The sequence below is a fragment of the Vicugna pacos genome, chromosome 1, assembly GCF_048564905.1.
Source record: "Vicugna pacos chromosome 1, VicPac4, whole genome shotgun sequence".
Taxonomy (NCBI): domain Eukaryota; kingdom Metazoa; phylum Chordata; class Mammalia; order Artiodactyla; family Camelidae; genus Vicugna; species Vicugna pacos.
Window position 1 is genome coordinate 74,245,294 of NC_132987.1, and position 26,545 is coordinate 74,271,838.

General features: G+C 45.4%; 1 protein-coding gene and 1 long non-coding RNA gene across 3 annotated transcripts in view; one reads left to right on the forward strand and one right to left on the reverse strand.

Annotated features, from left to right (window-relative positions):
- Positions 1-26,508, reverse strand: C1H3orf52 (chromosome 1 C3orf52 homolog). Of its 2 annotated transcripts, XM_015252222.3 has the most exons (7): positions 26,259-26,508; positions 20,167-20,296; positions 13,916-14,043; positions 7,715-7,785; positions 4,546-4,727; positions 3,711-3,736; positions 1-1,494 (listed from the first exon to the last, which is right to left on the reverse strand). In XM_015252222.3, the coding sequence occupies exons 1-6, from the start codon at positions 26,394-26,396 to the stop codon at positions 3,720-3,722; spliced, it is 666 nt and encodes a 221-aa protein (XP_015107708.1). In that variant the 5' UTR covers positions 26,397-26,508; the 3' UTR covers positions 1-1,494; positions 3,711-3,719. The 2 variants fall into 2 exon arrangements, with proteins under 2 accessions (XP_015107708.1, XP_072821499.1); XM_072965398.1 differs by lacking the exon at positions 3,711-3,736.
- LOC140697542 (uncharacterized) overlaps positions 14,279-26,545 on the forward strand; it is a 28,741-nt gene continuing 16,474 nt past the window's right edge. Inside the window, exons 1-3 of the long non-coding RNA XR_012074685.1 lie at positions 14,279-14,557; positions 17,204-17,313; positions 24,836-25,042. This is a non-coding gene — a long non-coding RNA (uncharacterized lncRNA). The remainder of the gene's footprint in view (positions 14,558-17,203; positions 17,314-24,835; positions 25,043-26,545) is intronic.

Genomic DNA, 26,545 nt, shown 5'->3' on the forward strand with positions numbered 1-26,545 from the left:
TACAGAGGCAAAAATAATTTATTGTCAATATTTTAAAATCCTCATCCACTGAAGTTATTATTTTCTAAAAAGTACAAACACACAGAAGTTTACGTCTGACATGTAAAAAATAAACAGAAGGAAGAGAAATTCGTCTGACTAGTTTGAGGAACTATCCTCAAAATGAGACTCGAATTACAATAAATGTTATCTTCCAGTTAAATAAGAAAGCAAATCCACATTATCCAGAGTCCTGGGTCATAAAGAGCTCAAGGCAAACCTGGCCTGAGACATGCATGCGGACACATCCCTGCACACAGCGGGCCCCACCCCGACGTCCCCCCAGGGCCAATTTAACCAAGATACTGAGGCCAGGAACCTCTCGTCACATGACTACAAAACTCTCCTGGAAAATTTCCAGCAAAGTAGTTTTCCCAACAAAATACTCTGTTCCCCCACGGCAGGCAGTGCTCTCTCTGGAGATGACCGAAACTGTCGCTGTTGTGCAGTCCCCACCCCGGCCCCCCAGAGGCCCTGGCACTACATTTCCCACAGTTTATTTCAAACGAGAGTGGGTCTTCCTGTTTCACGACCTTCTTCAGTAAGACACACAGCCAAGGCCCGAAGACACTGAGTCCCACAGGAAGGCTAGGAACGCCGGACATTTACAAAAAGCCAACGTCTGCGATCTACAGCAGATGGGAAGCGGTCTTAAAGACTCTCCGATGGAAGCTGGTGACAATATGAATGGGGAGAGTAGTGTGTTCCAAACTCACAGGGGCCCATGTTTCCAAAAGAGGTGCTCAGAGGTCACAGGAATAATGAAGAGAAGATGAAATGAAGAAACACACACCTCCTTCTGTAGCTCCATATCACACAGTGACATTGGATGGCGTGTCTAAGGCTGGTCTGCTGAGAGATGCAGCTACCGGTCACGGAAGCAGACATAGCAAAGCCGCTTACGTCTGCGGAGGTGCCTGCCTTTCCCTCACAGCCTTGCTCAGAGGTAGATCAAACGTGATGGTGGGAGGGCGCAGGTGGGAGGCGGATTTCAGCGAGTGATCGCTTGGGCTCTGCCTCACCTCGCCACCTGCCTGCCTCTGTTCTCCACCAGCTCAGGCTGGTGGGGTCCTGCCGGAAAAGGCCACCTTCACACCAAAGAGAAAGTGTCCACATGTGGGTGGAGGCAGCTAGGGCTTCAAGAACAGCAGGAACCTCCCACTGCAAGGCTCACCTGCCACCTCGTCCCCCCACCCCCGCCCCATCTGGCTTCGTGCCTTTGTCGAGACTGGACCCAGCCAGGGCAGCGCTCGGGGGCTGCTCTGATGCACGTAGGGCCAGACTCCGTAACTGTGCAGAATCAGGAGAAGGAGGGCTGTCTCCACCCCTGCAGTCATTGTGAGTCCTTATACGTTAATTCACAGGATCCTTTCTGAAAAATGGAATGAATTCTCTTCATCCCAAAACTCAATGGAGCACTGCTTCCAGACAAAGGTCGGCCTCCACCACTTCATTCTGGAAAGAAAATGCAAACGGAAGTCACCACTTTAAAAAAATAATAATGGACTATTTTAAACATTTCTGTTTTTATTTTATTTCATTGGGCTTGATTATAAACTCTTAAGTAAAACTGGAATGTTTGCAAATTTCTAACAGGACATTTTGGACAACACACACACACACACACACACATTCACACAAAATTCTGAATACTTTCCAAAAGGCAAATAACACATTGCTTGCTCATTTGTTTTGGTGTAATTCCTGATAAGTACCATTTTGATGAGACATTTTGGATGCTGAGGCCATTTTACAGTCAGTCTTTTCTCATAATCTAATCATACAAATACCTCTAAATTTTCAGTTTTTTAATACAGGCACAATCTGATTTGGGAAAACGTGCAGAGCTGGCCCGACTAAGGGGCAGGTGCCCTGGAAGGACTGGGGACACAACATAGACTGTGGGCTGCACTGTGGGGCGCTGGCAGGTGAGGTCTGGGGCTGGACAGTTCTTTGCTGCCGGGAGCTGTCCTGTGCGTTGTGAGGTGGCTGGAAGGGCCCTCGGGCTCCCCACGAGATGCTGGCACCTCATATACACTCCCAGTGGGACAATTAAAAATGTCTCCAGACTTTGCCAAATACCCTTAGGGAGGCAAAACTGCCCTGGTTGAGAAGTAGGGCTCTTTGGCTAATCTCTCTGCGTTTCCTGGGGAGTCTATACACAACTTTATGTGGTCTCCCTTGACATCCCAGGGAGTCCTTTCGAGGGCAGGACACATGTGCTGGCCTGTCCACCAGCAGCCAGTCCATGAGTTTTCCCCCAACTTGCACAGAGTTCACTGTTCTTACTACCTGGAGCTTTTTCCTCTTCTCACATTAATTGGTCTCTGCTTTTGTTCCTTACCCAGTCTACTGGCGACTTCTTCACGTGTGAGAAAACAGTACAAAATAACTAGCCCATGTCCAAAATAACTCATGAGGTCCAAAACAACTCACGAAGTTATTTTTTACATTGCTTTACCTTGTAAGAGAGAATTCCCCTCCCTATGCCTGGGCCTCACCCTCCACACAGTGAAGAAGCTCAAAGATGGGGAAGGGGGGGTGATCCATTATAAAATTCCCTTAATCTCGAGGACATTATGCTAAGCGAAACAGAGGAAGCCAAATACTGCCTGATCTCACTTAGATGAGGAATCTAAAAAAAAAAAAAAAAGCTCATAGAAAAAGAGATTAGACTGGTGGTTGTCAGAGGTGGGGTGTGGAGGAGGGGGAATTGGATGAAGGAAGTTAAGACAAGTAAGTCCTGGGGATGTAATGTACAGCATGGTGACTGTAGTTAACACTGCTGCATGGAGCATGTGCACATGTGAAAGTTGCTAAGAGAGTAGTAGATCCTAAAAGTTTTCATTACAAGGGGAAAAATGTTTCATAACTATATGAGGTGATGGATATTAACTAGACTTATTAGGCTGATCATTTCAAGATATATGTCTCGTCATTATGTACCCCTTAAAGGAAACCATATGCAAAACAAAATGACAGCCTATGGAATGGGAGAAAATCTTTGCAAATGATGCAACTGATTAATTTCCAGAATATATCAACAGCTCATACAACTTAATAACAAAACACCAAACAACCAAATCCAAAAATGGGCAGAGGACCTAAACAAGCAATTCTCCAATGAAGACATACAAATGGCCAATAGGCACATGAAAAATGCTCAATATCACTAATTACCAGAGAAATGAAAATCAAAATTACAATGAGGTATCACCTCACACCAGTCAGAATGGCCATCATTCAAAAGTCCACAAATAATAAATGCTTGAGAGGGTGTGAAGAGAAGGGAACCCTTCTACACTGTTGGTTGAAATATAGTTTGGTGCAGTCATTATGGAAAACAGTATGGATATTCCTCAAAAAATTAAAGACTTACCATATGATCCAGCAATCCCATTCCTGGGCATATATCCAAAGGGAACTCTAATTTGAAAAGATGTATGCACCCCAATGTTCACAGCAGCACTATTTACAATAGCCAAGACATGGAAACAACCTAAATGTCCATCGACAGATGACTGGATAAAGAAGTTGTGGTATATTTATACAATGGAATACTACTCAGCCATAAAAAAGAATAAAACAATGCCATTTTCAGCAACATGGATAGACCTGGAGATTGCTGTTCTAAGTGAAGCAAGCCAGAAAGAGAAAGAAAAATAACATACCATATGACATCACTCATATGTGGAATCTAAAAAAAAATTTAAAACACAAATGAATTTATATACAAAACAGAAACAGACTCACAGGCATAAAAAACAAATTTATGGCTATCAGGGGGAAAAGAGATAGGAAGGGATAAATTGGGAGTTTGAGATTTGTAGATATTAAGTACTATAAATAAAAAACAGATAAAGAACAAGCTTGTACTGTATAGCACAGGGAACTATATTCAATATCTTGTAGTAACCTCTAAAAAGAATATGAAAGGGAATATTTGTATGCAGATGTATGCCTGAAACATTATGCTGTACACCAGAAACTGACACAACATTGTAAACTGACTATATTTTAAAAAAATAGTAGATAAGTAAATTTATTATCATCATCTAGGGAAAGAGATCAACTTGTATTTTTATGCCCTTCTATTAATTTCTTAATGGACTCTGTGGCCTTCAAAAGAAAAAGAGAGAGCTTCCGCATATTGAAATAATCTTTCAACAATTTAGCTATATTATTTGTTTTGAATTCTTCAGCACTTGCTTCACTTGTGAAACCACAGTGTTTCCACGAAGGTTTCTAATGATATTGTGACGTGGGATACGTGCTTAGAACGTGGGTGAACCACAACAAGGAAACACGTAGCAACCCTCATCTGTAGTTTATTTTTTTCTGTGACTTTTTTTTCCAACTGTTTTCTGTACACGCATGAAGGGCAGGGACTGGGGAACGTCCCCAGAGAACGGAACATCACCCGCACAGAAATCAAAGTGAGCAGTCTGTCCTGACTGGTTCACTCGTTTACCATCACAGCTCTGCCTGCTGAACTTCTCGACTTACCGTAGAGCAAGAGGGACCCTGGAGCAAGCCCCAGCGTCTCACAGCCAGATACATTCTGATCATGGAAATCCTGGCGTAAAACACCCAGCACCAACTCCTCACTCATCATATACTTCATAAAACTGTCCTCTTCCGACGGAACCCCAAACTGCAGTTGATAGGTTATTGTGGCGTTTTCACCACTGAAAGGCAAACCAAACAGCGACCATTAAGCATAGCAGTTGAATCACACTGCAACTCAGGAAGCTGGTTTTAGCAATACTGTTTTCTTTGTTCTGCATGCTCTTCCAGTACAGAAGAGCAAGGCCTGTGCTCTCTAAGACCCCTGGTCCACAGGTTCATCACACAAAGTTGGGTGGTCCTCACCTCCTCCTTCCACCAGAAACCATCCCCTAGGAGTCCACTGAGTGAGCGCTGGTTGGGAGAGGCTGACTCAGCTGCTGTCAAGGGCGGGCACAGGGCTGCCCAACACCAGGCTTTCCGCTGAGGCAGCCCAGGGAAGCCGTTTCTCCTGTTACAAATCCTCTCCAAGTCTCACACCCCAGCCTCTCCCTGCCCCCACAGGGCATGTCAGAACTCCTCGGTTTAACCACTTCATTGCTTAACCTATAAAATGCTCAAGGTAGGGCCCAAAGCTGCCTGCCATCGGCCAGGTACGGAATCCTGAACTCCCACAGGTGGCCCTGGGTACCAGCAGCAAATCAAGCCTCCCTGATTTGTCCCCAAAGTGAGACTTTTTCTGTCCTACTTCCACTTCACAAAGTTTCGCAACTCTCAGTAAGGGGACCTAAGGAAAGGGAGTTTTCATCTTCCTAGAACATATTTTTCCTGTTTCCAAAATAAAGATAATCATAAGGCTATCCTTAGTTAATTAATAGCTTATACAGCTTGTTAAATGCTACCTCAACGTGAGGTTTCTTACAGTTAGCCTTTGGTTCAAGGAGGCCCCGATTAAGAGCCAGCAGTCAAATAATTAAGAGCGGCCACATCTAAGACTCACCCAACGGCAAGTTTTGTAGACGAGCCAGTCCCAGTAATGAATCAGAATGCTGTCCCTGCCAACGAGAGGCAAAGAGCTCCTTCTTGTGGCCAGAGGTCACATAAGCCAGTACTCTTGGATGCGGCTGACAGCTGAGTTTACAAACCCTACTAAAGCCAAATGTGCCAAACCTTGGGGTTCAAACGAATTACAGTCGGGACTTGAGAAACACACAGGTTCAATGACGCACTGCTGAAAGGTGAAAGATGTGCTTTCAAACTCTAAGCCAGCGACTCTGGTTTGGGGTGCCCTGTCCTCCACCTTCTAATTATGGGAAATAATGGTCAGCATCCTGACACGCAGCCACCCTGCACTCCCACAGCAAGGACTGGGGTCAGCTGATGGAGGCTGGCTGGCTTCAAGAAGACCTGGCCAGAAGCTGAATAAGAGGGTCACACTGCCTAACCTGGCCTGACCAGACCCACGCAGTCCCTCCAAGTCAGGTTGCTGGGTGAACTGACGTAAGGCTCAATTGTGAGGGGAGAGGAGGGGTTTTCAGGGAAGCAGAGAACGCTGTGGGCTTTGCTTCAGCTGCCCACCACTAAACTGGGCCCAGCAGCTGATGAACCAAAGGGCATCTTCCCAGGTTCCTGCAGGCGGGTCCAGGACCGAGGTCAGAATCCCCATGGACACAAGTCCGTCTGCTAGGGATGTGGTTGCCTCCTGCCCACCTGCAGCAGCAGCCTTTTGGAGACAATGGCTGTTGTTTCTCAATTCAACATTGTTGAAAATCTACCTGGACTTTAAAAAATGCAACAAAAATGTTTCTCAGACATTTCTGTGTCCAAAAATCATAAAACTCTTGGGTTTTTCTTTCAAATAACTTTAAAAAATATATTCTCTAACACTTAGTTTTTAGATTTCTAACACATTTTACTCAGTTTTCTGATGGGTTTTACCCCAACCCATCATGCAATCCCACCTCCTCTAGACCCACAGTGTGGGCTGGATTCTTGGAAAGACCCTTCAGGTTCTGAGCATCTTTCCTCTCCCGACTCTGTCTTTATTGTAGGTTAGGGCAGGTGCACAGAGGAAAGTTGGGTCTGATTATGTATTCCTCCCTTTTCTATTAGCATTTTAACGCTAGTAATTTATGATTAAGATAAGCAAGGTCAAAGGTGTCACCATAGGTAATATGCACACTGGGGTTTTATAAAGAAGGAGGACTAGTGTTGTTGCCAAGGCAACCTGTCACTGGATGCGTTTTCAGACTCTGGTCCCTTTGGTTCTGCCCACTGTGCACCACAGCTTTACATGCTTTCCCTCCCAGGTTTGAAATCTACGGTTTGAGAGGAGGAACTCAGCAAAAAATTGCCTTTGATGGTCACATTCCAGGGATACCTTAGGAATAGGGGCTAATAAAGCTTTGCCATGTAAATCTTGCTGTAACTATACAAAAGAATAAAATGATTACTCTACATGCATACACGCTTTTATCTAGGTGTCTGTAGACATATATAAAAACATTAAAGATTACCAGAAACTAAAAAAGGAAAAATATGTATGTGTGTGTATCTGCTACACATGTATGGTACATACCATATACACGGTAAATACATGTATAGAAGAAATCACACAGACTGCAGATGGCTGTTCATTTTGTAGAGAGGGGTGGAATTCACTCAGTGTATGGAATTGACTGGCACGTGAAGTGTCCAGGGGACGTGGGGCGGGGGAGACAGGAGGTGGACTTACCCTGTAGCATGTGTCTTTATCTTTAATATTATACAAGGAGCATGGATTTATGTATGACTTGTGTTCCTCCAAAGCAAAAGCCAGTACACGGAGTATATCATGTCACATTGCTATCTGAGATCTGTTTCTAGTTCTACTCTCAGCTTATTCAAGCATTTGCTGGGGAACAGCCATGACTTACCCAGGCATTTCCTCTCCTCCCTGTGCGCTTGTTGGGTCGTAAAATTAATCAGTTAGTCTGGGCTTCCTTTTCCTCCTTTATAGAGCACGGGCATTGAACTAGTTGGCCTCCAAAGACCCTCCCGGCAGTGACACCATGGTTCTATCTAGCACTGGTCCCCTTTGTGCTTTGAGACTTGGGAAGTCATTTTTGGTAACTGGTGATGGGTGTCACTTTCCAGAGAGAGACCAACACGTGATGCTCCACATTCTTACCTGAAGTCCATGAGTTCAGCAGAAGTAAAATAACGGCTCAGAGCTGGTGATGAACTGTACACATCTGTGATCTAAAACAAACAGGAACAAATAAACCACCACACACATTACCGCCAGATCATCCCGCATCACCTGGCAAAGCAAAACTACTCTTAGACAAAGGAGGGTCCACTCTGGCCAGGAATTAACTTATCTGGAGGCTCTGGATGAAGAAACAGGAAGGAGCGGGCCTCCCACCAACCCAAATTCAAGTTAACATTCTTTCAAAAGAACTTCATTTGAAAGGACCAAGTGACCAGGCTGGCATTTTCAACATCTCTTGTATGTTGTGCTGACACCTTGTGGTCTTAATGGTCACACACAGACCCCAAGCACCACGGGAAGGAGGGAACCCTTTAGGGGGCCAGGAAGACTGCAGAACAGGCCGCTCAGGCCTCCACATCGCGGAACAAGGGCCTCTTCTCTCCTTTCTCCAGAGCTTCACTCCAAGGAGAAACAGTCACACTAAGCCACTTTCCCCTGCATAATGGAACCAATGGTATAATGGAATGCAATGGTATAATTGCCAAGATACGGAGTTCTTATTTTAAGCATGAAATGTGGTAACCATAAAGAATAGTGACACCTATGTACCCACTACTCAGGTGTCATGCCCTCACACTTTACTGTACTTAGCTGAGCCCTTTACTTGAAGAAACAAAACCCAAGCTAAAGCTACACTTACAGACTATCCCACTTTTCCTCCCTCGCTCCCCACTGCTAACCATTGTCCTAAAGTTGGTATGTATCCTTCTCATGCATGTCTTTCCAAATGTAACGCTTCCCTGTGTAATCATAACCAAACATAAATGTAATTTCCATTTATATTCAAAAAAAAGGTACCCTATTTTACACAATCTTCTCCGACTTGCTGTTTTTCACTCAGAATCACATTTGAGATTTATCCATAATGGTCCGTCCAGATGGAGGTCATTCAGTCTAACTCCTGGCTCTGCAGAGATTCCGTGAAATGACTGCACCGCCCATCCCTCCCCCCACTGGTGGCCATGCGCTTCGTTTGCGATTTCCTCCCGTTACAAACTATGCTGAGCTCATCATCCTTGAACACATCTTCTTGTACCTGAAGGGGTTTCGCTGGGGCGTATACCGAGAGTTGGACTTGGGTCCAAGAGTTAGAGCATCTCCACCTTAACTAAGTCTTCCTGAATCAGTCTCCACTTTACTCCCCTCCCAGCAAAGTATAAATACTCCACTTTCCACAGACTTGCCAGCACTTAATGTTACCAGATCTTTTCATTTTTGCCAAGGGGTATAACATTGTGTTTTTTACTGTTTTAATTTGCAATGTCTTGCTTGTGAGGTTGAGAATCTTTACATGTGTTTATTAACTCCCTGGGATTTCTCACCTTTGAATTGCCTATTAGAGTCGTGCCTTTGTCTCAGGTTGTCTTTTTCTTGCTGGAACGGATTGGTGTTACATTCCAGATACCAGCTGTCGGTTTTATGTTACAAATACCTTCTACCAGTTTTTGACTAGTCTTTTCGTCATGTGTCAGAGATGTGAATGAACTCTAACCTTTGGTACCCGAGAACGTGTGGCTGAACGTAATTACGTTGCATTTTTAAAATTTGCTTTGAAGGTTAAATGCCTTGTTCTTAGCAGACAGGAGCACTGTGCTGGGATCCGGTTACAGCCCCCAGCATGGACCCAGCGCTGAGGCTGGAGCAAGCCCACAGCCAGGCCTGAGAAACCAGCCAGACCCACTCCTGCCGGCCTGAACCCTCAGCTCTGACATTCTGGAAATCTCACGGACACCCACAGTTCCCAGCGCTGAGCCCGGTGCACACAGCTGCTCCCATCCCAGCTCAGGGCCCCACTGCTTCACCCAGCAGCAGGCGGCAGAACTACCCCGACAGCGGGTCCCCCAGGGGAACGAGCCCATCTGTCTCCTATCCGAGTCCCAACAGAATCTCAAGGAGTCTGAGTCCACGGAACACTCCCCGCTTAACTCACTGGTGACAATTCAGCCTCTCCAAGGCAGAGCAGAGAGGATTAGAGCTCCAAGTCCTGTCATTACGGCTGTGATCTGCATAAGAACCTGCCAGAAGAGGTACTGCTGTCTCTCCCCTTTTCACTGACTTAAAAAACAAAAAATTCTAGCTTCAGGTCACTCTGCTAGTAAGGACTTCAGTCCTACCTGTTTACAGACACTAATCCTGGCTTCCTCACATTTTACCACACTACCCAGGGCCACGAAGCAAGGAGGAAAGTGTCTCCTGAATATTAAGAAGGAAAGAAGCATAACATGTTAAGAACTTCGGGGCAAAGAAAGAATAAAATAATGCCATTTGCAGCAACATGGATGGACCTGGAAATTGTCATTCTAAGTGAAGTAAGCCAGAATGAGAAAAAAATACCACATGATATCACTTATGTGTGGAATCTAAAAATAAAAAGACAAACGAATTTATTTACAAAACAGAAACAGACTCACAGACATAGAGAAGAAACATGGTTACACGGTGTGGGGAAGAGGGTGGGAAGGGATAAATTGGGAGTTCAAGATTTGCAGATACTAACATATATAAAATAAACAACAAGTTCATACTATGTAGAACAGAGAACTGTATTCAATATCTTGTAGTAACTTATGGTGAAAAAGAATACGAAAATGAATATATGTATGTTCATGTATGACTGAAGCATTGTGCTGTACACCAGAAATTAACACAACATTGTAAACTGACTATACTTCAATAAAAATTCATATATTCAAAAAAAGAAAGAAAAAAAAGAGAGGAAGAACTATGGGGCAGTCATCTTATAGTTTCTAAGCCCCAGAAAAAAGAAAGTTGCCACAGGCCAACAGCCATTTGGGAAACCCTGGAAGTCGGAAAGCGGCTCTCACCCGGCCGCTCAGAACGCAGGGAAGGGGGTGAGGGTGCTCTAGAGGGGAGTTTTTTCAAGCACTAAAAATAATAACAATAATGTCGCTCCCTTCCTTTCAGACTGAGCTTCTTCTGTCAGGAATTGTGCTTGTCCTTCCTTCTCTGTTCCTTCCCTCTCATCCTTCCTTGATGAATCCGTAGGGCCCTGAGCACTGTGTTTTGCACAAAAGAGGCGCTCAGAAAAAGCCTTAAGGTAAAATTTTATGTTCGGAGATGGTGTGGTATACCAGATCATTTTCAGTGTCTGCTGTAAGACTCTTTTTGGTGGCACGGTCCCCAGCTATCAATAGGACATATTTACATATTTGGGAGCTATTAATCACACTACCCATTTTGAGGCCAAAGAAGCGAAACGAGGCGCTCCTCACCCCTTGCTCTGGTGTCTCCCTGCTGTGCCCACGAGGCTGGGTGCAGACTGAGCTCAGAGCCAGTGAGCTGAACCCCAGTGTCGGGCACAGTGGCTCACAGAAATCAGCTTCCAATTACTTATGATCGCCAGGATATGGAAGCAAACTAAGAGTCTATCAACAGATAAATGGATAAAGAAGCTGTCGTCTACATATACAAAGGCATTCTACTCAGCCATAAAAAAGAATGAAATTTTGCCACTAGCAACAACATGGATGGACTTGGAGGATATTATGCTTAGTGAAATAAGTCAGACAAATACTGTGTGATATCACTTATATGTGGAACCTAAAAACTAAAACTAGCGACTGTAACAAAAAAAGAACAGACACACAGATATAGAGAACAAACTAGTGGTTGCCGGTTGGGAGAAGGCAGGGGGAGGGGCAAACTGGGGGTAGGAATTGAGAGGTACAAACTTCTACGTATAAAATAAATAAGTTACAAGGATATAGTGTACAGCACAGGGAATATAGCCAATATTTCACAATAACTATAAATGGAGTGTGACCTTTAAGAATTGTGAATCACTATGTTGTACACGTGAAGCTTATAAAATATTATACATCAACTACATCTCCATTTTTTAAAAAGAGATAATGTTAAAAAAAAAAAAAAGGAAGGGAGGAAGGAAGGGAAGAAACCAGCTTCCAGAGTAAGAGGGATAGCTTCCTGCATTATCAGAGGAGTCACTGTTAACTCCTGCATCCAGCATGTGTGCTGAGGTGGGACCCACACAGCTGATGGACTAGCTTAACCAGGGTAACGGCCTCAACCACAACAGAAGGAAACTGGCAGTGAGATATGAGAGGGGCCAGGAAAACTGTGTTTAGAAAAGCAAGACAATAAAGCATAAAAGGGGGAACAGGGTTTCAATATCCACTCCCATTTTCCTTCCACAGCCAGAAACTTCTGGAAACTGGTCTAGCTGGAGGAAGGCGGTTCTTAACATGACCAGAAGGTAGTACTATCTCTGAGTTCCTTATTTTTGTTCTGAACACATTCGGTTGGGAAGCCAGGGGCAGGAGTCTTTTCACCTCACTGCGCCTTATGTTTGTCATCTATAAATCAGATCATTCTTTTAAAAATGCACCTCACAAGGCACCTGTGGGTATACAGGGAAAGTACGGTGATTTCCATTTATCGGAGCAGGAACCAGCTCAGAGAGGCCTGTGAACTCGCCCCAGGGATCCCTGCCAGGCCCTGTTCCTCGGCCACTGCACAGTGACGAGCTAAAAACACCTGTAGAATCTGCTCACGTCCACTTCTGTGCAAGAGATATGGCTCGAAGGTGGGTGATTAATATCGTTTCCCTTTGACTTAGAGCTAAGTCCTGTCTGTAGCAGGTGACACACAGCGGTGCTGACTCATTTGGTTTCTGCTCAGCCAATGCAAAAGCCCTCTGTTAAAAAAGCAACCAAGAGGAAAGTAGCAAGAGGCATTCAGTCAGCGACTTGCTCTGGAAGCAGGTGCAAGGAAAGGCCCTGCAGATAAGATAGTAACCAAGAGGAGGAAGGAGGAAAAGAAACCGGAATAATCCTCCCAGGTACAAACTCCTGTGATCACATGGCAGAAACTGACTCTGGGGTGACCTCGATGGAATCACCTCCTTCAGCTTTTGTAGGAGCCCAACGGGAGCCAACTAAAGAGGACTCGCTCCACTCGGCCTATCAACTGCAGGGAAGAGGGGAACGGACGGCAGGCTGATTGATCATACAGATTTTCTCACCAAAACGTTTTTCTGGGTCTGGCTGTGAACCCCCCGCCTTTGACAGGGTAACCAGGACCGCCCTGACCAAGCCTCGTGGTCTGGCTGCAGAGCCCGCATGTTGCACGGAGCTCAGGGTCCTGCATCTCCCAGTCCATGACAACGTCACCACCCACCCACGTGGCCACCCAACCAGGAGCCCAGAGCCATGCTCTCCCTCAGCACTATGTCCAACCAGCCACGACGTCCTGCTGAGTGAGAAGACCTCTGAAATCTCACTTGAACCTCAATTATTCCCCCGCCATGGCCCTAGTTGAAGGCTCCCTCCTTTATCACCTGGATTACTGCAGTACCTTCTAACCAAGTATTCCACCACCAGGGGTTTTCCATCATCACACAGAGAGACTAAAAGGAGAAGCTGATCATGTCGACCTGCAGATTAAAATCTTTCCGTGCCTTTCCAAAGGACATGGAAACCTTCATGATCTGACCCTTTCCTTCCTGTTCAGCCTCACCTCTGCAAGTTCGCTACATAGTATGCAGAGGCCAGAGTCCACTGCCAGGCAGATCCCCTAGTGTTTCCTGCCTTCTAATCTGGAACACCCCTGTCTCACATTTTGAGACTTATCCTGAGTATCACCTCTTCCAGGAGGCCCTCCAAGCCTCCATCCCCACCTCAGATAGTTTAGATGCCCCTCCTCTGTGGCTGTAAAACACACTGTACACATCTCAGGGATAGAACATATCACACTGTTTATACCTCTCTATTTAATTGCTTCCTCCACCTGGACTGTGAGTCCCCACTGAGGGCACAAACTCTGTGGCCCTGGCATTGGGCATATTGTCTAGCACATCACAGACCCTCAGTGAAACTTCAGGTTGATTCAAAGGTAAAAGCAGAGTAAGGACACAGAACGCTGTCCTCTGGGAAGCATTTAGCTGGAGGCCAGGGCTCCTCCCTCTGGGTCTGCACTACAGAAAGTCCATTCCTAAGCATCAGTTTCTGCCAATATCCAGACCAAGAATCCAACCTTGAAGCTACTTACTTGCTGCATAGCACTAAGCCAGCTGTTCCGGAAGAATTCACACATACTCCAATGCTAAGAACCCAGTGAACAATGTATGAGGTATCTCACCCTTTCCGTGAGCAAGTCAGGCAATTCCTCTTCAGTGACACATTCTTCTGGAAGCTTTAGCACCAGTAAGAATGTTTTACTTGACGATAATTCAAATGTATCATTTTCATCTTCATCGACATAAGTCACTAAAGGGTGGGAGGTGGAAATAAAAAGTAAAAGTAAACACATGCATAAAATAATAAACTTTTTTACTCCATTGACAGTCACTATACTTAAAAAACAAACCAACAAAAACAATGAGCATTCAACAAGCATAAAGCCTGGACACAGGAAGCAAGTATCAGCTGAAATGCTTTCTCTTCTCAGTGAGACTGAATAAAAACAGGGGCTTGCCTCCATCATGGTAAGAATTTTGCTTCTTCGTTTTATGCCACAGGGGTGTCAGACTCCACTGAACAGGGCTGGGAGGAGGGCGGGATGAGGAGGCGGGATGAACATCTTTGTTAAGCCGACCCTGTAGCTTAGCTACCTGCACAGGTGTCAAGGCAGGTGCTGGAGGCAATCTGGAGGGATGAACAAACAATGGGTGCGGCGGGACGGGAGCAGAGCAGGGAAGTTTGTTGAATCGCCTTCCGTCTGCGCACGCGCTGAGGAGTGACATCAGCGAGCAGAACTGCGCGGGGATTAGAATCTGAGCGGGTGAGCGTGAGGTCATCACCCACAGTCTGTCCCCCGGGAGGGAATGTGGACACACTCTGTTTGCAGAAGGAACCCAAACTACACCCAGAGCCTCAGGGCCCATGGGACTTACCTTCCTGGGACAATGAGTTCTGGGTGACTGCTGGTGTTCTAAGGGCTGTGGGCTAATTGATTTTTCAGCAGTTAGAACCAAAGGAAAAACACACAGAGTCGGGAGCCAGGAGCTGGACGCTGGCGCACTGGAACTAATCATGCTCTCCTGGCTCCCTGCCCGCTTCCCTGCCAGGGCCACGGGGGATCACCTCTCGTGCCCTGAGAAAGGCGTGGGTGGGAGGAACCAGGGGTTCCTGTCGTGTGTACTTTTCTCTCTGATCCCACGCCTCAAACATAACATAATCAGCCTCTTTTACTGGACTTTGAAAAGGACATGGTAGAACCAATTCCGGGTTTACGATGGAAGTAAGAGCCTGGGCCTCACTCCCTGAGGACGTCTGGAAGTGTGAGGCACCAGGAGCAAGGGAATGTGCAGGAAAGAGTTAACAGAACAGGCTGGAGGCTGCCAGCCTCAGAGAGGCCATTAAGGTTGACCCCTGGCTGGAGTCTGGAACTTGGATTTCAGTTGGGGGGTAGGGAGGTGTCCCACATTTGCTGGTTAGAGTGGCTGGCTGGGTCTCAAATGTTTGCAGGGACAGCATGGCTCATGCTGAACCTCTCCATTCCTTCTGGGAGTCTGGAGTCTCAGAAGGTGCCAGACAGAGGCGGCCTATGTGACAAGCTCCAATAAAAACCCTGGGCACTGAGTCTCTAAGGAGCTTCCCTGGTGGACAGTACTTCACACGTGTTGTCACAATTCATTGCTAGAAGAATTAAGTGCACTGTGCCTGCACCGAGTGAGGACTCTTGGAAGCTTGCACTTGGTTTCCTCCACATTTTGCTTTACATCCTTCTGCTGTAATGAATCATAGTCATCTCTGTGACTGTATGCTGAGTCCTTCCAACAAATCACTAAATCTGGGGGTGATCCTGGGGACCCCAACACAGGGAATTATCCCTGCGTCCTTATTTGTTGTAAGTCATTAAATTATTTGTCTGACAATAAAAGTTATGCTCTCAAAGCAGGAAACATGCAGAGTATAGGAAATTGTAGCAAAGCAAGAAAAACATTACAAAAAATAATTCTTTAACCAAAAGGCTTTTTGCCCATATTTCATATTATATATTTGAGGTCTTAATGAGAAGGTAATTTGCATACTGCTTTTTGTTGCTTACTGTGGTCACTGCTTATCTGCCTTGATCCTTTGTTGTTGCTGTTGTTAGCATGTCAAAAAGCCACTCCCCAGATGTTTGAAATTCCTTGCAAAGATTGTTTTAAAGGCTGCATTAATGTTCTGAAGTCATTTAGTGTGTTTAGCTTTCCAGTGCTATAAATAATGCTGCAATCGGTATCTTTGAGATCTACATGCACCAGGCACATTTCCAGAGTAGATATCATTGCTTCAAAAAGGAATAAAGATGCCAGAGGATGAATACAGGAGTCACAAAACTGCTAAACTCAAGGGCACTAAGAAATGCCAAGTTCAAAAAGAGGTCTCCAACAATAGCTTTAATGACATACACTTAACTTGTTAGTACAAGTATAATGAATCCATATAATGCATCTGTACAAGACCTGGCTCAATGGCTGCGTTTGTCAAAACACTATCAACAGCAAAAACAGGCTTACTGAGCAGAAGTTTACGTCACTAATGACAATCTGCACAGTATTTCCACGTAGAGAAAATGGCTTTAAACAAAAATCATGATACATACACAAAGCACATTGGAAGTACACAGAAACAGCTCTTTGGCTGGAATATAAGAAATGAGGCTGGAGAGGGAGGCCTTCAATGCCAGATGTCTTCGGGAGTAATGGAGGTTGTCAAAAGCCTCCCAGGAAGGGGGTGGAGATAAACCTGCTGGTGATGGATGAGATCAAATGGAACTGGGAGAGACTGAAGGCAGAGAAGCCACTGGACACAAGAATGGGAGAGAGAGATTTTGACTGAAAGCAGTGGGAAGTGGAAGGGAGGAAGGAAGAGAGGGAGGAGAAAGTCCTGGATGGTGGAAACGGAGAAGGCTATCAAAGTCTTATTAGCTACTTATTAGCCATGTGTCTTGAGCAAGTCACTTGAATCTCTGATGCAGTTTCCTCAACAGAAATATCATTGTGGGTGATAGTAAAGATCAGAACCACTGCATATAAAGTACCCAGCCAAAATACGGTACCTTGGAGTAAGCAGGTAGTTAATGTTAAAAGTTACTATCAAGACACTACAAAAGGATGATTGGTAAGGCTTGGTCATTATCTAGTTATGGGGGAGAAGAAGATATCAAAAATGTTCCAGAGTATCTAGCCTAGGTGACAGGAGGAATAGTAGCTACCGTACTAAGCATTGTGCACAGACTCTGCTATGCACTTGTAGTTCTTACCTCATATAATCCTCAAATCAACCCAATGAATTAAAGATTAACGTTTTCATTTTAAAATGAAGACATTGAGGCTTAGAAAAAATATACATAATTTGCTCAGGTCAGTTGAGCTAGGAAGTAGGAGGGTTAGGGTACATTTATAGACAGAGATTCAGAAATCATTTCTGTTTTACAAAGGTGGAAACTGAGACCAAGAGTGTTGAAGAATTTGCCTCATATTACACAATTGGATGGTGGCAGAGCTAGAATAAACCTGGCCTCATGATTCACTGCGAAAATATTAAAAGGTGAGCTCACTGGGGAAGGGGATACACACAAATGGTAGTTTCACACGGATAACGATTGAGATGATGAGTTATTTCCAGGTAGAGATCTCCAGCAGGACTCAAAGTCAGGAAAAGCATGTGCATCCAAGAGAGGGCAGGGAAAGAATGAAGAATGAGAAGAGTAAGAAGGTTGAAGACAAGCCTCCAGCAACCACCTGTATGGAGGCTAAAGACAGAAATGAAGTCCTAAAGCCCACGAGTTCTGAAGATGTGGAAAAGTACAACACAGTCGACAGAGCTGAAGGTTACAACCCGGGCAGGGGATGCGAGGCAGGCCATTGGGTTTCATGATCAGGCACTTGCTGGTGACCTTAGGAAGGACAATTTGGGACCAATGGATACAGGGATTTAGGAGTGAGCAGGAGGCAGGATCCAAAGGCAGATCTCACTTTCTAGAAGTTTGTCAGTGAAAAAAAGGAGAGAGAAAATTGTCTAAATGAAGTAGCAAGTTTCTGATGGAAGACTGAACGAGCACATTTGAAGAGACCCAAGAGGATGCTTAGAGAGAGAGATCTGAAGGTCCACCAGTCAGAAGAAGTGGAGAGAGGACCCTATGCAGAGCACAGGTGAAGAGGTTGGTCCTGGGAAGACAGAGAAACACAGAGAATTGAGGGAATGTGAAGAAATTTCAAGGTACTGGGCTGTTAAGTTCTGCCCCCAAGGACCTTACTGTCTGCCTAGGATTTTCCCATGAGTCACCCTATGCCAGGGAGAAACCTGTGCAACCAGCTTGTCCACCAGGATTGTGTGACATCATAAGATGTGGCTCCCATTCCAACTGAAGGCAATACAAATCCAACCAGCACAGCATCACGTAGGAAGTCCCTTCTATGTCTCACAGAAAAGCTCATACAGGAAGAGCAAAAATAAAAGTGTTTCCCTGATTTAAAAAAAAAAAAAAGTAAACGTTTGAAAATCTCTTACAGCATTAACAGTTTTAAAACACAATTTTATAACCAAACTGAAAACGAAGTTTGCACCACAAATATTAAAAAGTTCTTTCCTGAATATTACCCTATGAACTCTCCTGTCCCCCCAAGAAACTGTGGCGAGAAATGGAATCCCTTCCTCTGCAGATTGCTCTTAGTGTTTTGAAAATGTCCGATGACTTTTTAAGAATGGAAGACAGTTCTTGGGTCTTGTGCTTTAGAATCCTGAATATCAAACCAACTAGATCTATTGCATCTTCCTTTGTTATAGGTCCCAGATGCCAACAGACAAATCAGCCAACTTTGAGGACAGCACTGGCTGTTATGATAGGATGAGGTGGTGTGACTCAACTTCAGTTTCAACACCCACATGTGGGAGTTGATGGGAAGAGGGAGTTTCAACGCTTACACCAAGACTACAGTCCTCAGCATGATGGAGGAGGTACAGCACCTCCTACCAACTTCTCCCTACCTCAGGACCAGCCTATGGCCTCAAAGACGCATCCATCCCACCCCATCAATGCCTGAGTTACTCAGTAAACATGGTGACTGCCTGAGACGCTCACACGCTGGAGGTTGACACATGGCAGAGTTTTCCTATTCCTCTAGGGACTATAAAACCTTGAAGCAGGTGATGAAAGGGTTGGGAGAAGGAGGAACAGAGGGTGAATAACAAATGCAGTTCCTGAGAATTCCTAGGGCCCCCTCCGGAGAGACTCAGGGGCTGCCCACTCTTGCTCTCATGCGATGAGCAGGTTTGCTATGGAGAGCCCGGCTCAACTCCAGTCCTGTGGTGACCAGGTCACCCTCACAGGTATCCCAGCTCCAGAAAAGCACCTCCCAACCCCCGCACACTACCATCACCTCCACATACAAGACACTTACTTTCCTTCCTATTTTGAAATTGAAATGACTGCCCACTGGAGGGTGTTATATTTATGCATTATAAAATCCTTAATACTCATAATCGGAAAAAAATTAGCAACTACCTAAAAGGCTTTAAAATGGTGTGGAAGACTGCATCATGCAGTCATAAAAAAAAAAAAAGAAAGATGTTCACAAATAATTTTTAATGAATTGGCAAAATGATCTCAACATAAAATTAAAATCCTAAAGGTGAGCCACAAAATGATAAAAAATATCTGATCTCAGATTTTTTTTGATCTCAGATTATTTTTAAAATGCAATTAAGAAAAAGACTGGAGAAAAATACAACAAAATATTAATGTGGATGGGTTTTATGGGTAACTCAACACGTTAGTACAGACATGTTTCATACTCATAATAAATAATAAATAAAATGAGATAATGTAAAATATATAGTTAGCACCATGTAAGTTTTTGTTTTGTAAGCATATACAACACACATATAATAGTGATTTCTAAAATATGCTAAAATAATAGTAGCTTACAGATACATGGTTCTATAGTTTTTTAAATGCTTTCAAATACATTATCATTTTATCATTATAATAATATACCAAATATATCAGATAAAGTTATCTTTATACAAATAATTACCTTTTACAGTAATTATCTTTACTTAGCAAATTGTTTTAAAAATTTTTCAAATACATATGTGTAAGATATAATAAAATACAAATTAAGGTTTACATAATTAAAAATTTAAGAAATCTTTACCATCCAATGGGTAGAGTTTAAAGTAAAACACACTTCTTTCAGAGTTTATAAAACAAACAAAAAAATGAAAACAGAAAAGCATGAATCATGTATATTTCCCACCCATACAACATACCCTAAACCACTTTTAAATTCATATTATAAACGATAAAATCGCAGTGAGTCCACCTTCGATTTCAGCGTAAGTCATAAGCATTATAAAGTTCTTAAAATGCATCGACTTAGTCATATTAAATGCTCTTACCTCCCGTAAGACATAAGCTTATGATGATGACTATAATGAAACCCAGGAAAATGGAGGCCAGGACCATCCACAGTTTGCATCTTCCAATCAAAGTCCTATTACAGGCGCTCCAAGGGCTTTCCTGGTCAGCCTGGTAAGCAGAGGGAGACTGTGAGGCAGTCATCTGGTTTCAACAGTCGTGTTTTAGCGTGGGCCAGGGATTCAGAAATGAAGGCAGCAGGACCCTGACCTCAAGGGGCTCCGCTCTATTGAGTCCAGTTTACAAAGGGACAGAATGGAACCTCAGGGAGAAGTCGGCAAGAAAGTGCTCTGGGGACTCTGAGGTGGGAAGGACAGGCAGGGTTCTGAAGGGTGGACAGAGAGAGGGATTCCAAACCCAGGAAAGAGCAACCTCCGTGTTGACTCATAATGGAACTGGCCACAAGAAGAATCTGATGGCAATGCGGGTTTCAGAGGCTAGTAGTGAGAGTTATGATTAGAGAGTGAAAGGCTGGAGCAAATCCGAGAGGGTTCTGAACGCTGCAGGGCAGTTTGGACTTAATTTGGGAACCAGCTGAAGGTTCTGGAACACAAAAGCTGAGCAGAAGATAAAGAGAAAAATGATGTGTAGTTTAGACCAAGAAAGAGCTAAGAAAACACTGCTGTGGCCTGGCCTCTAAGTAATAAGGGCCTGGAAAGGGGAAATAAAGGGAAGGACAAGCATGTGAGAGACACCAGGAAATAAGCTGCAACGGGTGTAGGGAGGCAGAGGGTGGGGTCAAAGTAAATAATTACAACCACTGTGGTCTACTGACACCAACACCGGTTCACTTCATCCCACATGCAATGGAGGCAATTAATGCAAGGGAGGCATTAGCCAATTTCAAAGGTGCATTTGGGAGAAATGGACCAGGACTAACTCCTGCCGCATGTCACTGCCCCACTCACACCCTCTCCCTCCGGACCACAGGCTCCCCGCATCACTGTGCGGAGCTCCTGGTGAGGAGGGCGCCTGGCTGCCTCCACTCCCAGTGCCATCACCTGCACTCTCCCCCTACTTCCCACTGGGCCGTTAGGCAATTCCTACATGAGGACCATGGGAAACAAGGGAATATGATGGGGGTAAATGCGTTTCCCTATCAGGATCCCAATCCCAGTTATATCACTTAGGCAGGGCAGCAAACTACTTTGTGAAGAAACTCACCGACCCCAAGGTCCTCAACTGTAAAACGTACAAGTAACCAGTCTAGCTCACAGGGCTGCTGTATGAGGTCACGTACGTGAAGCACTTTCTGAACAAGGGTAGAGCAGAGATCGCACTTTGGAGCCCCTGAGTGCACGTCACAGGGCTCTCAACACACGGGAGCCAACAGTCAGGCAGAGTGTTCACCAGCTCCACCAAGCAGCGGCGGGCACTTTCGGGGACTCGCTCCTGAACCCATGCCCTGTTCACTTTCTCCGCAGTCATGATTCGAGTGGCAGCCATCAGCAGAGGAAACCATTCACGTCGGGACTGCAGTTCAATCTATCTCAGTGAGAAGGTCCCAAGCCTGGCTGCATATCAGAATTACCTGTGGAAAAATTAAATGACACACATCCAAGCCCTACCTGGACCCAGGGAATCAGACTGTAGGGGAGGTGGGGGCAGACCCCAGCTTGTAACTGTGAACGTCCCAAGGTGCATCGATGGCTTTACCAGAGTCAAGCCCCTGGTCTGGAGCCTCTCTGCTCTTCGGAAACCAGGTCAAACCTCTCTTCTCATGGAGGCCTCCCTACCAGCCCGCCCAGGGAGACTTCTCCCAGGCCGCGAGCTGTCCACATGGCTCCTCCACTGCCAGCCTTGTCTGGTTTCATGTTCAAATATAAACAGATACCGGCCTTATCTTCCTAGGGAAAGTGAAACCACAGAGAGGGAGGGGAGGCTCTGAAAATGCCCGACACCTCTGCCTCGTACAAGTAACAGGCACTTAATAACTATGTGTTGTTTCTTTAGAGCAGGCTCCAAGAATTGTGACAATGTACTGTGAGAAGTTCTAGAGTAGTGGTCACACTTTGGAGCCCGTACACGGGCTCTTCGGGGTGGTGGTGGTGGCGTGAGGGATGCAGTAAAGGCCCTCGCAACATCTGGACAGAGAAAAACCCTCTTGAGATAAGTGTTCCTGAAGTCCAGGGAGAGAGCCCCCTCTCACCCCAACCTGAAGACTGAGAATTGCTCCAAGGTCACCAAAGCCAGAGGCTCGATAAGGCTCATGGGAAAGAGAAGTCCCAGGACAAGAAGCCTTTAACGTCTCAGGGGACAGAAACGTAACTTTCTGTTTACAGAGCTCCTGAGACACGGCCATTTTCCCTCCTTCCACAAGGGATGGCAGGGACCATAAAAATTAGTACAAAATGAAACGGTCTGGAGTCTCAAATGAGCCAGAGAATGAGGGTCAATGTGCCTCTTTGGCCTTTTGTGCCTTCACTTCTGCTGTCCCTCAGAGATCATCAGCGAAGACCCTGGTGGTTTGAGGAGACCAAGACTCTGACTTCCTGGGGGAACTCAGCTCAGAATTACACAGCCCTCCTCTGTAAGAAATGCCTCTTCCTGTCCAGCCCAAAGATGCTATCCTGTAGCCTGCCCTCTTCGTCTTCCTGTCATCAGCCCTAAGGCGGAGACCACTATCTCTAGAGTGACTCATCTTCACATACTTAAGTCAATGTAAAATAGTCCATCAGCTGCTCCCAACCCAGCAACAGAGTACAGTGCTTCTCAGCTGTCCGCACATTAGACTCAACCAAGGAATTCTGTTTTTCAGAAGTGCCCCCAGGAGATTCTGCTGTGCATTGAGGGTGGAGAGCCTCGGATCCAGCAGATGCTACCTGTGCGCACTGGGTCAGGAAAACATCCTGCTCCTTGACTGCCTCCTTCATTCTCTCTTGCCCAGATTCTAGGTTATGAGGAGAGGCCACAGGCAAGCTCCTCTTCAGGATGGCTTCCAAATATGTGTGCAAGCCGCAGCTCACATTCTGTAACGGCATTATATGGCCCAAAACCTTTGGTGACTTTCCTCTGACTATTCCCCCAGATACTCCCATCCCTCTTCAGATAAGGTCCAAACACATGATGTAAGGTCCTGCAAAAATGGCAGGACTACTGAACTCTTAGATACAAAAAGCTTTTCTTCTCTTTGGCTCAATCAGCAGGAGATATTATACAGATCAGGGGAAAATTTTCTTAGCACATAGTAAAATCTATACTTTGTAATCTTCATTGTGGGATTTAATCCACCTGTTGATCCAAGCACAAAAGTCAGTTGATTCTTGTCCTAAATTCTAAACAACACATGGCAATGGGGTTGATTTTTAGCTAGCCCATTCATATAGGTCTTGTCCACCTCAAAACTATCACTGTACTGGATTACTACTGCCATTAATATAATGATGCTGCCATCCCTTAAAATGTCTCTAGAATGTCTATTTGGAAACTGAGGTTAGAGCCCGTGAAATGAGCCATAAAAGTAAACCAGTCTCCCTCAATTATCCCTGAGGCCCTTTCTAGTTTTGATCCGCCTGTATCGCCATGTTTACAGTGACAGCAGGCAAAGTGAAGTTCAATGGCTTGTCTTCCTTTCCCTCAAGGCCCAAGCGCAGATCAAGAAAGGGGAAGTTCTTTCCACTGCCTTTGAACACTCTCCCAGATAGCTCTTCTGAGTAGGAAGATACCCATGATGTGGAATGTCTTCTTCCCAATGACCCCAAACTGTTCCCTACTCCTCACCATCTACCCATCTGCACAAAACCCCCTCATCATTCCAGATACGCTACTCAACTCCTCTTATTTCACCCACATTCTGTAACTTACAGAAACCAGTAATAATATATAATTTAGGCAATTATATATAAATGAATATAAATTATATATTATATTTATATAATGTATAAATATATGTTTATATACATATCTCTGTGTTTTTATATATATATGTATATATACATAAGATAAATCAATAAAAGCAGCTTAGGTCTGAAACCTAAAAAGCCTGCATTCAATCTTAGAGCCGCCACTGCATGAACTTGAGTATTTCGGTAACTCCTCTGAGCTCAGTTTCCTCATCTGTCAAGCCAAAATGCTCCTACCTTCTTCTGAAGTTTGTTGTACCAATTAAATGCATTTATGCAGCAGAAGTACTTGGCACATGATGGGTACAAAAACATATAGATAATAAAAACTCATGAACTTACACCACATTTCAAAGCTGGAAATCTTAACATGTGGTTTAAAGAGACCTACACACAAAATTCTGAAGAGTCTGGGTCTGGTGCTTGTGCCACCCACTTTAAAAGGCTCTACATTAGTGGACTTTTCAATTTAAAATACACTTCAGCTGATTCCATGGAACCGAAGAGAACACTTGGCACATTAGATGAGGATTTCTTTCTCTCTGTTTTAAGTTTTTCTTCTTCAAGCATTTCTAGAATGTTCTCCAGGTGCTCATGTAACCCTTCATCTTCACGCCATTCTGTCCCTCACACAGCTTTCTTATTCAGTGACCTACAAAGCTAGTTCACAAGGAAGTCTCAGATATCTGTATACACCTGGCTAACGAGGAAGTAATTAAAACATGAAAGAGCAATCTCTACTGGGTAAGTACTAAACGACTATAAAATATTGACACCCTGCATGTGTTCCGTACATTCTACTCCTCAGTCGTCTTCAACATGCCATCCCCCAGCCTCCCAGAGAAGACTGGTTAGCCACGTTACATCGCCACCAGCTGACAATGGGAAAATCCAGACCTTAGTGCCTTGCCTCAGGACATAGCTTTCAGTGGGGGAGCTGTCACCAGAACTCAGATCTCTGGATTCGGTCCCAAACCAAGAGTCTGTGGAGTGTCCTGCGTCTGCCTAACATGAGGTAAGCACCCCCAATTCCCATTCCTAGACACTGCCTCGGAGGATCCAAACTGTGAGTCCACGGTTATGGCCACTTGCACAGAGATCAAATCATCTTCCTCCCGCTTCCATTCTTCTGTGTTGTTCCTCTTTCATTCAAATATAAAGTATTAATCACTCTACAGGGTAACCATAAAAGCAGACTTTACAATCTTTCCAGGAATCAATGACGAAGCAAAAGCAATGCTTTCAACTACTGAATTTCCTGCTTATCCCTGAAATCAACAGTTGAGCAGCCAAAGGGATGGGAGTGGAGGAGTGAGACCTAGAAAGGTCAGGTTGGAACCACACACACACACACACACACACACACACACACACATATGGGGCGTTCCAGATACCCAGTAGACATCAAGCCAGTTTGAAGGGTTAATCAGAAGACAGATGTTCAGAATTCAAAGTCTCTGCTGTTTTATAAGCATTTGATGAGAATGAATAATTTTCCTGTTAACTGGTAAGGCTGAATCAGAAAAGAGTTCAGCCTAAACATCACCAGGGACTTCCTTGGAAACTGAGATGAGCAAATAAGGCATAGTTCTTTGAGACAAGAACTTGGAAGTTATTTCCCTCAGTTGGGCAGGGCAAGTTCACGGCCCCCAGCACACCCGCTCCGCCAGCCTTTCTATACTTGCCCCCTCCTTCCGTCCCTCATCTCTTCCTGCGAAATCAAATAGCCAGATTAGGAGGAGATAAAGTGTGGGTCTAGGTGAGCCAGGATGGGGGAAGGTGGGAGGTGGGAGGTGGGTGGAGGTTAGGGGAGGGTGCGGACAAGCGGCAAGGCAGACTAGGAAAGCGGAAGGCAGAGAGATTCTGAAGAAAAGGAGACTCCAGAGATAACTGGAGCTCTCCCTGCTGGAAAAAGGAAAACTAAATTAAAAGTTATAGAACTTTCTAAAACCAGCTCTATCTATGGGAATTCTCTCTCTGAAGAGAGGAGCCGTACACCTCCCAGATAAGATTCCTCAAGTTCCCCAGAGTCAGAGGGTTCGGAGGGGCCTCGGGCAGGCTCCGCCTGGAGGGCATTCCTGCGTCCGCTCCATTTAGAATACTCCAGCGCGCACCGCCTGCGCTCGGGGTCTGCTGCGCCCGGGGAGCCCTGCGGTGCCAGGCCCGGGTCCTAGCCGGCAGCCTGGTTCGCAGCCCCTCGAATAACGCCGCCAGCGCCGAGACGACCTTACCTGGGCTGGGCAGGGTTCCTCGGTCGAAGAATGGAAGCCCTGGACGGCTCCATTGAGAGGCGTCTGCTCGTCTGGCTGCCCTTGGAGCGCCGAGAGCTCCAGCTCATCTCCTGGCGATGGGGGCCTGGCCCCCTCCATGGACGAGTGGAGGAGGACTGAACAGCCCGCCAGGAAGCAGGACGCACACACCCGAGGGTGCAGAGTCCAAAGTGGCCTTGCAGGTGGCTCACACTCCACCCCGGCGGGCGGGGCGGGGAGACCTCAGGCTGCGGCCGGGGCGGGCGGGG

Coding starts and splice junctions, on each gene's coding strand:
- C1H3orf52 (XM_015252222.3), bottom strand. CDS start 26,396: ATGGAGGGGGCCAGGCCCCCATCGCCAGGAGATGAGCTGGAGCTCTCG. Junction 20,297..26,258: donor AGGAACCCTGCCCAGCCCAG/GTAAGGTCGTCT, acceptor TCTGCTTACCAG/GCTGACCAGGAAAGCCCTTG. Junction 14,044..20,166: donor AAGCTTATGTCTTACGGGAG/GTAAGAGCATTT, acceptor CCCACCCTTTAG/TGACTTATGTCGATGAAGAT.